A 14,045-nucleotide genomic window follows, 5' to 3' on the forward strand; every position below is an offset into this window, starting at 1 on the left:
AATGATAATCCCGAGTTCTTGACCTGTGTGGTCAGGAATGTAACTTTTTTTTGGAAATAAGAACTGTACTGGATGCCAAAGAAAAACCCATTGTTGTTTGAAGATAAAAGTTCTGTTTAAGAAGAGTCATACTTATTGGAACAAAGGATGTCTCCCATTTTAAAGGTATGAGTCTTCTTTGCTAGAAGGACTTTAATTTTCTAAAATAGGGTTGTTGACCACAAAGTTGAGCTTGGCACCATGATCGGTAAAATACGCTTCGCATCTATACCATTCATTGTCCAATTTTTACTTTTTTTTTTTGCAACAGGCAGTTATTTCTTACTGGAACATTTATTAGTTCTTTGAAGTGTTGAAACCTACCCCACAAGATCTGAGCATTAGCTAGCTCATATGATGATCAAATATTTATAATAATTAAACAAATTCTGTCCTCAATTTCTATTTGGGTAATTTGGATGCTTATACTGAATGATGCTCTTTCAGCGTTTCTATGACGTGTAACACTAGAAAAAGGACTTACAAAGGGGAAAAGAGCTTTTTTTTTTAATTCAAAAACAATCTGCAAGGTAATATTAGATGCCATTGCCACTGTACCATCTAATGTGTAGTCTTCCATAGCTTGAAAGTCATATGGGAGGGAAAAAATTCAATGACATGAATCAGTGGAATTTAACAGAATAGCAAGTAGGATTTCTTTTTTGGAAAGTAGGAATTCTTTTTGGAAAGGTCTTTGATTTTTTATCTTCTAAAATAGAATTAAATTTTCAATCACATAGGTCAGTAGATGCTTGAAATACTTTGAGATCCGATTAGTTTGGTAGATTTGAATTTCTTGTAAAAGATGTCCTGTTCCTTCTCACACCGAAAATTTTAGGTCTGTTTTAAGTCTCCACCTACCCATGACTGCCATCAATGACTACAAGTCCTTTTAGTTACTCCTTCTACTATGCCATCCAGCCCACCAACCCTTTTTTCCCTACCACCTCTCTCCACCTTTTAGCTGGAGAGCTTTCGTGGGGATAGGAGGGGGTGGGGTGGAACAGCAGCCAAAGACAGTGAGGGGAGTAAATGGCCGTGACTTACAGCAACTGTTGGTAGGAGGTGCCATGGTGGTGTTTGAAGGTTGGAACAAGTTGGGCAGATTGTGGTGGATGCATGATCTGGATAAGAGAGAATCTGAAAAAAGATTTTTTTTCTTTTTTTTTAAAAATAACAATTTTATACTAGCAGAAACATATAATTGACAATTCGTATGGAATTTATGCTACATAAATTTGTGGCGAGAAGCCTAATCAGTTTATATAAATATAAACATAAATATAAGAGAGAGAGAGAGAGAGAGAGAGAGAGAGTTGAAATAGACATTATGCATGTAACGCATTTATAAGTTCAAAGCTTTTGAACTTTTGCAAATGGCACAGATCTATAAGTCGGTGAGACAATAAGTATCTTTCGTACCCCTATGGTGCTTATATATATATATATATGTCGTATTGTGCTGATGCTTGGACCAGTGTGAAAAGATATGTTACTGCAATGCAGAATGAGATATACCATCTAGATTACTGATTATTTTTCAGCAGTCAAGTAAGAACTTTGGCTCTACCATGTAGCATCTTTACTCACAGTGTGCGCTTTGCACACATTATTTGTAATGACCACATATTGAATATGTATTAAAATATTAAAGAAATCCATTCCATATGCCAATGCACACTAGTATTTACTAGACTGACCGTGGGTCAAATAGAACTACCATCTGGTGAATAAAATCATCCATGTGTTCCGGCAGTGGACTTGTATAAGATCTACTGTATAGCATGTATATGATACTTCTAAGCCATAACATATATGGTTGTCCCTACTGCCAACATCCAGGAACAGAAATTTAAATTGCAATTTGTTCATCACCTCTAAAAGCATGGGTATCTAAATTCAATTGGTTAGAGATTTTTCACCCTAACATTAGACTCAAGCCAAATGCTACTTTGATTACTAATTTACTATCCATGTTGTGATAATTTGATACATAATTAACATCGAAAATCATTTGATTTACTTACTTTAAGTGCTTATGCTATTGATGATCTATTTGAGTTTCAACTTCAATGTCTCATCACGTGCTTTCCACAAGGGTGTATGTGTGTTGCATTTGGCATGGGAGTATCACAGGCACATGCACGTGCACACATGCATACCCATGCATACATGAAAATCTAATTGTCATTTCAGTTATTTCCAGAATATCTTCTGTCACTTCTCTCCATGTCCTAATGTTGCAATTTTATTTGCATTCAGATATCTTAGCTAAGTTTAGTTGTGAATGTATTTACAGAATTACTCTTCCATTAGAATATCTTCTGACACCATTTTGCTTATTAATTTAGGTTCTGTTTGTTTGCACAGCAAACGTAGTTGAGATGATACCAAACCCTCTTTTGGACAGAATGGAGGTCATTGCTCTTGCTGGTTATCACTGATGAAAAGATGCATATTGCAAGGGACTATTTGGAAAAGACTACTCGTGAAGCTTGTGGTATCAAATCTGAACAAGTATGATTAATACTGCACTCGTATTGTTAACTATATGTCCCCCTGAAAAGTTGCTGGAAGTGGTCCGTTTTCTTTCAATTTATCTGAAATTGGCATATTGTATTTGATATCATGTCAAGAAATATCCCACTCAAAACAGATTATATATATGTTTTTGTGTGCATGATAAAAAGAGAAATCTGTGCCTTTGGTTATGCCTATTTTTTTCAAGTTTGCCATTAGATTTTCTAACCAAATCTCATCAAAAACATTCTTTTATAATTGTAGAATATTGTAATTCATGAGAACAAGCAGCCCCTTTGATTCCATGAAAATCCCATCCTCCCAAAGAATCATAATATGTTTTCCATCTCACATTCCATTACAGTCAAAATAAGATTAGAGACTGAACTTGTTCCGATCTTCTCCATATATGAAGGAGGAGCAGAGCTGTCAAAAGACTAGAAAAACAAAATGCTTGTTCTAAAATGGTTAGTCAGTCTGATTTCGGTTTTCGTATCAAGGACTTCTCTCTCTACCCCTCCCCTCCGCCCTCCTGTCCTCCTGCCCCCCTCCTCTCCCCCTGCCCCCCTCCAATCATCTTCACCAGTCCAATCTCTCCTTCTCTATTCTTAAGAAACCTTTTCTATTAGAACACCCTTTTCACTTAATTTTCATGAATAAAGAGAAAATGATAGATACTTTGACCTCTCCATCTCTTTCCTAGATCTTATGGCACATATGAAATATCTCATTATATCTCACATCAGAGCATAGAAAGAGAATTGCATGAGAATATGGAAGGTATAGTTAGGAAAGTTTTTATTTCTCATGACTGTTTGGATTTTGGATTTTACTGATTTTTTCTATTTTAAATTGATAAATAGAATTTATATTATCATTCAACACATTTCTTTCTTTTTTTATTATTTTTATACTGGGCATGCATCGCATGTTCCTGTAGACAAGTGTTTGTGAGTGTCTGTGTATTGGAAAATCATTGTCAGAGAGAGTAGAGCTACATTCTTCATGGTAGGATCAAGGCTTTCAATTTTGCTGGTGCAAAATATTTGATGGAACAAAGAAAGTTTATCATTCTATTGATAATGCTGCAAGGTTTTGATATGTTTGTGTTACTGTCATAGCATTGCATTACTTGATTTGATATACTCAATTTTCTTTTTCCAACCTGTTAGCTACTGAATGGACCTGTTCAAGCTTTCAATGGTTCTGAAGTCATAACAATGATTCTAAATGAATGATTCCATAGCCTAGGAGTGGTGCCCTCCAGCTCCCACTCATCCCCACCCCAAACACCCCCTCCCCCCCCCTTCTCTTCCTTCTGAGGGGAAAGAAGAAAACCTTTAAAAGAAAGAGAACATTCTCATTCTTCTTTTGTTTCTGGTCATATAATTTACTCTCTTCGAGACACATCATCTGCATAAGCAATATTTTTTTCAACTCATAAATGGATTCTGATCATTGCAATAGATACTAGGGATCAGGATTTCATCACGATTTATCGAAATATATTTTTAAATAAAATATTCTAGATTAGTAAATCTCCTGAGAAGTTATCTGCTACGTGGTTAGAGAATTATAGCAGTTTGACAGATCAATTACAATATGAGACAGATAAACACTACGAGCATATCAGTGCCTTTGAATTATCATGAGCTGAAAAATATTGTAGAATTCCTGATTACATGAATTTGTGCCCTGTTGTATTTTCATCTTAATATTTGATTTGGTGGATTTTTAGCTTTGTACATGCTGACCCCATTTAGATGGGAGAAGATGATTTGGTTATGGTAGAAATCTTGTCCAAGGGAATTATTCACTTGAGAAATTCTTTAAATACCAATTATTTTCTACATATTTAGGATTTCAAATTATTAATCCGTAAACTTTTAAGGATCATTAGCTGATTAATAAAAATAACTCGAGAATAAAAACATAAAAAGTAGTCTATAGCTCCCATGCAAAAATTATTCTATTCATAGTTTTTTGTCTTGGGGTTAAGCAGGTACCTGGTCTTAGGAAAATTAATTTCAGAGATGCTACAAGGAGTTGGTCCAGTTGGTTGGTAGCACTTGATATGGCCAATGTTCTAACTTGGTTGTGTCGAATGACACACTTCACAGGCCACTCAAAAGGTTGTTATTCATGAACTAGAGTACCTTTACGAAAATTAAAAGTTATAACTGTGATTCAATATTAAATCGTTAGCTTTTGCCATCTGGAGATCATGGTGGAAAGCTCAAGCCGTCCGCCTATCTCACCATTTGTCTTTATATATTATATTAGAAAGGCGACTGAACATTGCTTCACTGTAAGGAAGATTAGTGTCTGAATCATTCAGCATGAATGTGCTTTTCTGGATTAACCTGATGTAATTGGATCATCAGTTAGAACATATATTTAGTAATAGTGAACATGGATTAGTGGTGGCTGAGTGTCTCGTGCTACTGATAGAATGTTTTACAGACATATTTAACCATGTAACATGATCTATGCTATATTGGTTTATATCATGGTCTGCCGTACCGGTCCGTATCGGCCAGTACGGGCCGGTACGTACCGGTCCGGCTTGGGACGTAACGCGCTCGGATCAGCGTGAAATCCGGTACCGGTAGTTTATTGTTGAAGGACCGGTACGGGACCGGTTCGGACCGGTACGCCACCGGTACGGACCGGTACGGGACCGGTTTCGTACCGGTCCGGGCCGCCACCGGTATGCGACCGGTACCGGTACGCCAGACCTTGGTTTATATTCTGTTAACATTTCTGATCAATGTATCCAGGTTGAAGTGACTGATGCAAGCTCTTCTTGCTCTGATAGAAAATTATGCCGAGAGGCAGGTGTTCGGAATCTTCAAAAGCAAATTGAGAAGATATACCGCAAGGTTTGTGACACAGTTGTTAGAACTTCAGAAAAGAAGTATCAGTTTTTAAACTAAATATTCGTAATTTTTATTATTTATTTTCAAGTAATTGTTTTGCTAGCAAATCCCAACCATAACTGTTGAGCATTGGGTTGCCTCTGATGACTAGCCACATGTTATCTGTATACTTTCTTCAGAAAAATTAGTAATGACTTTGAACTTCAAACGGCACCGTATAAATCTGAAATGCATCATGAGAACACAAGATGCTTGTTACTAGGTGATATTTTTGATTTAGTTCTGGTTTGAATGCGTGCATGAACATAACAAGCTAGTTTATGATGTTTTGACCAAAGTGTCAGCTGGTTGTCCCTATCAATGAAAAACCCAATTGCCTCGATTTTTTGTAACTAGTTTGCATATTGCTTATGCAAGACATTTGGGTATTTGGGTCATCTCACAAATAGGTATACTTGTTGGATGTGTAGTTGGAGGAATTATGGAAGGATTAAAAGAAACAATTAGAAATGTTAAATTATTGACCTGCTAGTTTTGGCTTTCTGATTTTTTATTTTAACAGGATATTTGAATTGGTGGTTTTTCACTGTAGCTTTCAATTGTTTGTTTTTCTATTAAACAAATGTTTTCCTTTACAAATTATTGCTTCAATTAATGCATCTTCTGGTGTTAGTTGTACTTAATTGAATTTATTTTGTCATAGGCTTTACACCCCTTTGAGAGATGTTGGAAGTCAATATTTCTGTAATCAAAAAGCTTTTCTGTGAAAGTCTCCCTTTTAGCAGTGATTAATCTGAATGTTTTCTGCCATTAAATATGCAGAAGCACTAGTTTCATAAGCATACATGCATTTCTATTACTATCATCTATGAATTCTCAGTCATTTCCTTCATTTGCATTTTTATGACCATTGATGTATATTAGATATTTAAATTTGCATCTTTTCCTATCAATGAAATAAATATTTTGATTTCAGAAAACCTTGAATATTTTTCCTATTCATGACCGATTTTATTCTTATGCTTTATATATAGATAGCTCTGCAACTTGTCCGTCAAGGGGTGACAAATGGAGCAATCTCTAAAAGTCAGCCTTCAGCAAGGAGCCAAACAGCTTAGAGAGAAATCTACTGAAGAGCCTACTCAATTGCAGATGATGGTCCAGGGGGGAAGAACTTGTGAGGACCCAGCGGGCGTGTGTTTTAGTCCCACATCGGTTATTTGCTGGGTAGATCCTTGGGTACTTATACAGGATCAAGGAACCCAAATAATAACTTCCGGCTAAGCCATTTTGGTGAGGTCTTGGGTTGTTACAAATGGTATCAGAGCGGACCTGGCCCATAACCTATGTGGACTAGGGGACACTGTAGCACGGATCTATTGGGGCTGACCACGGCCGATCGTGGTGTTTATGATTAGATTTGAATGGATATGAACCCTTAGCCTGACGAGGACGTCAGGGCTTGAATGGGGGGAGTATGTGAGGACCCAGCGGGCGTGTGTTTAGTCCCACATCGGTTATTTGCTGGGTAGATCTTGGGTACTTATACAGGATCAAGGAACCCAAATAATAACTTCCGGCTAGCCATTTTGGTGAGGTCTTGGGTTGTTACAAAACTGGAGGATGGGAACTCGCACGAAAGGCTACAAACAACTACCTTAACAGAATTCTGAACAAGCAATTGAAGTCTCGTTACATGAACAGCCTAATGGAACTGCCACAGAAGAATCAGAAGCAACTTCTCATGAGCATCTGTTGAACAGTTGGAGGCTGACAAAGTGCAGGCAACTCTCTTATCATCAGACGGTATTGCAAACACAGACCAACACCGTTGATTCAAAGGTATTCTGAGAAGCTAAGTGACTAAAAACATGCATTTATTGTATGTAAGAATTGGTTTAACATTGACACCTACTAGTGATTTTTCTTACAAGTCCTATGTTAAACTTTTTTTTTCACATTAGTGAAGGATCAGTCAGACGATTGAAATTACTTTAATGTAGTATGCATATATGTTAACATATGCCATATTTATGCACCGTATATTCATTGTGGTCATGTATTAATTGATGATTTCTCTATTTACAGGTCAATATAAAAACAAGTGATGTAAAGGATGTGAAAGTTGATAATGTGGATTGAAAAGGTCATAGTTGATGTCTCAAACCTGGCTGATTTTGTGGCAAACCAGTATTCCATGCCGAACGTATATATGAATCAGACTCCAGTAGGAGTTGTCATGGGTCTTGCTTGGACTGCAATGGGTGGTTCAACATTGTATGTTGAGACCGCCCTAGTGGAGCAAGGAGAAGGGAAAGGTGCACTTCTATTGACGGGTCAGCTCGGAGACGTCATGAAGGAGAGTGCGCAAATAGCTCATACCGTAGCCAGAGCAATATTGCTTCAGAAAGAACCAGACAATCCATTTTTTGCAGACTCCAAGCTCCATTTGCATGTGCCGGCTGGTGCTACCCCCCAAGGATGGACCAAGTGCAGGGTGCACCATGATAACCTCAATGTTTGTCTCTTGCCATGAAAAAGCATGTTAAAAAGAACTTGCAATGACTGGTGAAGTAACATTGACAGGACGGATTCTCCCAATTGGTGGGGTATGTTATCTCTGTGACATAATCTTTATTCATCATTGTGACCGACCATAATAATCGAAAGTTCATAGTTTTTTGTTTTCATGATTGTTTTAAGACTTAATGTTTCTTATTCTTGTTTTGGTTCCAACCACGGGATGTGCGACATACTCTCTGTCTTTCAATTCATCATATTTGTCCATTTGATCTTTATATGCTATATGATTTACCATCCATTGTAGAAATACCTGAATCTAGGAGTTTATATGCATTTTGTCATAGCCTGAATTTTTGAGTTGGAAACTGCAAAGCTTGACATTTTTACTAAATTTGCAAACTTCCTATATTTGATAAAAATCATTCTGAAGTCTTATTTTGAAAAATAACACCAGAAATCACCATTATTTAGTATTATTACTGCTCTGTGACTTCGTTTTTTTTCTGTTAGTTTTTAAAAGTTTCATTCCTACCAAACAGGTAAAGGAGAAGATAATTGCTGCAAGAAGAAGTGAGGTGAAGACTATCATATTCCCATCAGCTAACAGAAGAGATTTTGATGAGCTTGCTGCCAATGTGAAGGAAGGCCTTGAAGTTCACTTCGTAGATGATTATAACCAAATATTTGAGCTGGCTTTTGGAAGCAACTCTAAGCCACAAATCTAAGTCTCTGATCCACCTGTATTGGGTCTTCACATGTTATAGTTTTCTTGACGACTGCAAGAAATTCCATGGTAGTTCTTCATGATGCAGCCACCATGGACCAATTCCAAAGAGAGTTAGCCTTTTATTGAGGTCATGGACAATTCCTAACGGGCTTCCTAGAGCATCCATGATTTGAATGCTTGCATGTACTGATGCCTGAAGATTGTTTATTAATTATGTCTTACAACCATTGCGAAAAAAACCATAGCACGGCTGTATTTTTTGTGATCTTTTCTGGAGGTGGATGGTGGTCAAGATATAAATACATTATTTCGGCATTTTTGTTTTCATCAATACTCAAATGTAAACTACTCTCAAAACCTAAATTTTTTATTCATTCAAATGTATGATGATAGCTGATTATTAATTTGATCATGTTTGCTGGATTGGTTTCAACTTTCAACTCCTTGTGTTTTTCTCCTTTGATGGATGTGGCTGGAAAAAAATTTAATTGTTGCCGATATTTGCATTTTAGCAGTCATTTCCTTCCAATTAGGGCATTCATTCTTTAGATACTAAAATTTGTACGAATTGGTACTTCTTTCATCTATTTTATCCATTGTTGGTGATAATCTTGGCATCGATTCTTCTAATTTAATCATGATATTGTAGCAAGGGGTGTTCTACTAGTACTTCTTTATAAATGAAATATGCAAGATGATGACTCAAAATGCAATGCAGCTGCTAGTGATTTTTAGCCTCAAATGATGTCATTTCAAACCTAATTCAATCCATTCTCCCAATGTGATTCACATGCTGACCTCAACTCGCATGATTGATGATATCGCAAAATACCTATCAAAGATTATGAATGAGATATCTCGCCGGCTTCGCCGGTCAACGATCCACCATGACAAGAGGCTATTGGACCATAGTTGCTCTTCAGATTGAAATTGGCAGAAAGCCTCAATAATGGTCATGGGGACCATCACAGTCATTATTCTCCAATCTCGCTAAAGACTTACTAGTACTCTTTTCTTAATGAAATTTCTTCTTTACTTCAAAAATGGAGCTTGTGGTGGAGCCTCTATTGGATGAAATCTATGGAAAGGGATTGTGGGCTCAGCCATATCCAATTCGAGTTCATGTGGGAATCAGAATCCCATGATGCCATCATGGAATCAATCCCTCAGAGCAAAAGAATACCACCAGTTCCTAGCAGTGGAAAAGCCCAGGAATAGGGATGGTAGGACCAGACCCATACCCTCCTTAGACTTCAGCTTTATAGCAGTTTATTCTAAACTCTCCAATGCCAGTGTCTTCTAGTTCTCCTCTTCAATCCACTGCCACTAGTGACTAACATGGGTCCAACCTCCATTCTTTTGTGGGGCCAACTTCCCATAGTGACCAACCGACCATGTCCTTGGGAGGTCAGACAGGTTAATTTTAGACAGTAGCTTGTGGAATCAATAGGAGGCAAGACTTTTTGAGAGTTTTAGTCAAGCAAATCTTTGTGGGGGGCATCTTGTGACTCATCACCCATTACTATCAGCTGATTTGCTGTCATGCTTTAACTAACGAATCAACTAAATGCTTGTTCGTGGACCCAGTTAGGTCAGCCATTCAGGCAACAATGCCGGTTCTTATTCCAATTTGAGAGTCGCATCTTGTTCGAGCTGATGACAGCTTGGCATCGACGCTCTCCGTCATCCATACATGTCAGCATTCGATAAATATGTCAACGTGGCGAGCTGCGAGGTGGTCAAATTGCTGACATGGCAATGGTGGCTCATGGCCGGCGAAAAAAAATAGAAGAGAAAAATGCATGGAGTAGGTTTCCCCCACCTTGCAAGATGCTCTTTGCTTTCATATACTCTCCAATTGATTGGTGCCCTAGATAAACAAACTAATCACCTCTACAAATGGCACTATCTTTTTTGGAAGACCTTTAATCCCTCTAATCAGAGGGGAAAGACTAGAAAGGGGATAAAGAGCTCAACATATCCAAACAAGTGGATAAGAAGTCATTGGACTTGACCTGCCTCTGTTTTTTTTTTTTTTTTTTTCTTTTCTTGACCTCACTTCTTGAAGCCGAATATGGCATGAGGGAGTAAGTGTATTGAAAAGGACAAGCAAAGAGTGGATTGAGCTGTGCTAGATGTTTTACAAATGTTTTGAACAAGCAAATATTTTATGGGTGGCAAAAAACAAATCATCATAAAGCACTCATTAAAGATTAAAAAAAAAAGTTCATTTCGTTGATTGTATCCTATTCAAGTGTTGAATAGTGTATCCTCAGTATCTTAAACCATAATCGGAAACTCCTTAAGGTATTTACACAACTAAAGGAACTCCTTAAATACGATTACCATCTATCTTCAAAATAAAAATCAAGAATAATATTATGATTTCTTGAGCACAAAAATATATATTTCAATAGATGTAATTAAGATGATACCATATTTTTTCCTTTTTTTTGTTGAGATGTATCATTGATTTTTGTTTTGTTTTGTTTATTTGCTCTAAAGCATGTTGCTTCTGTGAATGTTAACCAATTAAAACAATGCACTCTACATAAATATTATGTATTTTAATTTTAACTTTGAAAAAAAAAACGTAAAAGTTACGGTATGTGTTTTCTCTTCACTCCAATATACGACATCTAAACTATGTTATTGTTGGACTTATCTAATCAAAAGAAAAAAAAGATAATATTCTTTGGAACATAACCTCGCAATCTCTCAATAACCATCAGAGAGAGATAATGAAATAGATTATATCAAAATATATGTTTTTTTTAATTTATTTTTCTTTTTTTGTAGGCATCAAGAACATTAACTTACATAAATTGTATTGGATGGTGGCAAGATACACATACATGTGGATTAATTAGTTGCTTGAGCTTTCAATGGAAGTTATCGAGCTAATAAATTGGCATGATTTTCTAGTGTCATGGTATTTTTAAGATCTTAGATGAAAAAAGGGCAAGTGATTCTAAGCAACTTCCAAATAAAATTTGGAGATTAACAACATATTAGTCGACGAAGAGATGACACAAGCTGCATTTTTTTTTTTGGTTGACCATCATATTTATTTTAGAAAACTGGCACCTCGCCATCTGTTGTACAATCGTACCAGCTAATTCCTCTTGGAAGCTGGGTAAGATCTAACATAATTAATAATATAAATGATCTCATATGCTTTACAATTCAAGCTTCAAGTACTTACTTCTTTTTGATGGAATGAACTTATGATGAAATACCATTAATTAGTATGCCCAAGAAACCAAAAATAAAACCAAGGATGATTTTGTAAGTCAATGCATTTGTGATACTAGATATGATTTAATATGTATGACTGCAGTTTTGTGAATGTTTAATTTGACTCCAATTCTAATGTTCTTTTTTCCCCTTTTTATCTGAGGATCGCCTCCTAATTACCAAACAAAATTCAGAAAAAGAGGAACTTTTGAATTTTTGCCTTGATTTCTGCATTAATGCTATTATGAGATTTAAAATACTATGTCACTCATGAAACATCATTGAAAAATTATAAGCCAGTGATAAACAACATTAATTGCAAAGCAAACTAATTAACTGGTTTGATTAAATTGAACATAATAATGCCTCAAAAAAATAGAATTAAATTATAAAATGGTTCCTTGAATCCAAACAAATGATCAACATATATTGTCAAAGTGCAAGTCATGCTCACGTAACACTCCATAAAAATTGATCATAAACAATGAAACAATACATTGAACAACAAAATAATCGATTTTAATAATCAACATATATCATGAGATCCATTAGAAATGTGGAGGTACGTTTTCAAGCGTCAAATCAATACCCCTATCTAACAAATAACAAAGAACTTATAATGCATCGTGTGAACCTGAAGTTGAACAAAAAGAAAAAAAACTTATACATCCGTACATAAAACATGCCAAATAGTGGTGCAAATAGGTCGCATCGAGTCGGATCCTGGATGACCCCAATCCGATCCGATTTTTTATTTGGGTCCTAATTTTGGATCCAAATCCGACCTGGTTGAAGACCGGGTCGGATCGGATCCGAGTTGGATCGATTCGGATTCAAATCGGATTCAATTTTTTTACTTTTAGGAAAGAATTTGGGCAAATCTAATTTGGTCATATCATGAGGTGCTGGGTGACCCATGACTTTGAAAGACTTGCGATTGACCTCCAGTCAGAACAGATGAACCATGACTACTAACTAAGTCGGTCTGCAAGCCAAATTTCATATCACACTATATTTTGTCCGTATGACTGATTGGACGGAACTTGGTGTCTCCCTGCTCCCCTCTCACGAGGACAAAAAAAATCCCGGACCTTCTTCCAAAATCCAATTCCATCGCAGAAAACTGGCACATGACCCATATTCAGTTCAGTGTTCCCTCACTTCCTCCCTGCAAAAGTTAAAAAAAACAGAAGCCAAAAAACAGAAGAAAAAAAAAACAAGCTACCGAGACACCAAAGGTATCAACAGTGTAATAGATCGAGAGAGAATCCTGATGGACAAATAGTGCTATGACCCACACAAAAAAAAAACTCTCTTTTGCTTCCCCCCCCTTCTCTTCGCCCCCCTTCGAGTCGGATCGGATCCGTTCGATAAACCTAGAACTGACCCAAAAAATGATTCGGATCCAATTTTAGGATCGACCCGGACCCACGGGTCCTAAAATTCGGGTCGGGTCGGGTCTCGGGTCGACCCGACCCATTTGCAGCCTTAATGCCAAATAAAGATTTAGCATATCTACATTTTTCAAAAAAAATCTAGATAAAATTAAGATACAAGTTAGCATAAATCACAATCATAAGTAATATAACTAGGGTCAAACTTGGATATGCAAGCCAATTTTTTGAAAAATCATGCACACCAAGTGGTCATGCACGTCAGCAATCACAACTTTTCGTTTCTATGGGCTCGATTCTTCAAGCACCCATCTTGATGCAATCACAATCTCTTGTTTTTATGGGCTCCGTTCTTCAATCACAAACAATATAACTTAGGACAAACCTGGATATGCAAGCCAATTTCGTGAGAAATTATACCTTACACTGCATGCACCAAGTGGTCGTGCATGCCAGCAATTATAATTAACCTCTTGTTTCTATGGGCTCCGTTCTTCAAGTACTCATCTCGATGCATCACTATATAAACAGACAGCTCTGATTATGGTAGGTGGTGCATGCCCCCTAGAATATAATTTCTTCAGTTTGTTAGGTTGGCTGCGTGTTGGTTGCAGCTTTTTTTTTTCGGTAACCGGATTCGGATTTCGGGTCAGATTCCAAAACCCGAAATCCGAAATCCGAAACCCGAATCCAAAACTTGATCTTCCTCCCGATAGAAAGGAGGAG

At 36.8% G+C, this 14,045-nt stretch overlaps 1 protein-coding gene and 1 long non-coding RNA gene across 2 annotated transcripts; both read left to right on the forward strand.

Annotated features, from left to right (window-relative positions):
* Positions 1-1,194: 1,194 nt before the first annotated feature.
* LOC120105431 (lon protease homolog, mitochondrial-like) lies at positions 1,195-6,612 on the forward strand. Its single transcript, XM_039117863.1, has 3 exons — positions 1,195-2,556; positions 5,340-5,441; positions 6,473-6,612. Exons 1-3 carry the CDS (start codon positions 2,491-2,493, stop codon positions 6,554-6,556), a joined length of 252 nt encoding a protein of 83 aa, XP_038973791.1. The 5' UTR covers positions 1,195-2,490; the 3' UTR covers positions 6,557-6,612.
* Positions 6,613-7,648: 1,036 nt separating this feature from the next.
* On the forward strand, positions 7,649-9,128 carry LOC120105432. Its single transcript, XR_005507819.1, has 2 exons — positions 7,649-8,047; positions 8,501-9,128. It is a non-coding gene; the product is annotated as an uncharacterized LOC120105432 (long non-coding RNA).
* Positions 9,129-14,045: the final 4,917 nt, after the last annotated feature.

The sequence above is a fragment of the Phoenix dactylifera genome, unplaced genomic scaffold (genome assembly GCF_009389715.1).
Source record: "Phoenix dactylifera cultivar Barhee BC4 unplaced genomic scaffold, palm_55x_up_171113_PBpolish2nd_filt_p 000283F, whole genome shotgun sequence".
Lineage (NCBI taxonomy): Eukaryota > Viridiplantae > Streptophyta > Magnoliopsida > Arecales > Arecaceae > Phoenix > Phoenix dactylifera.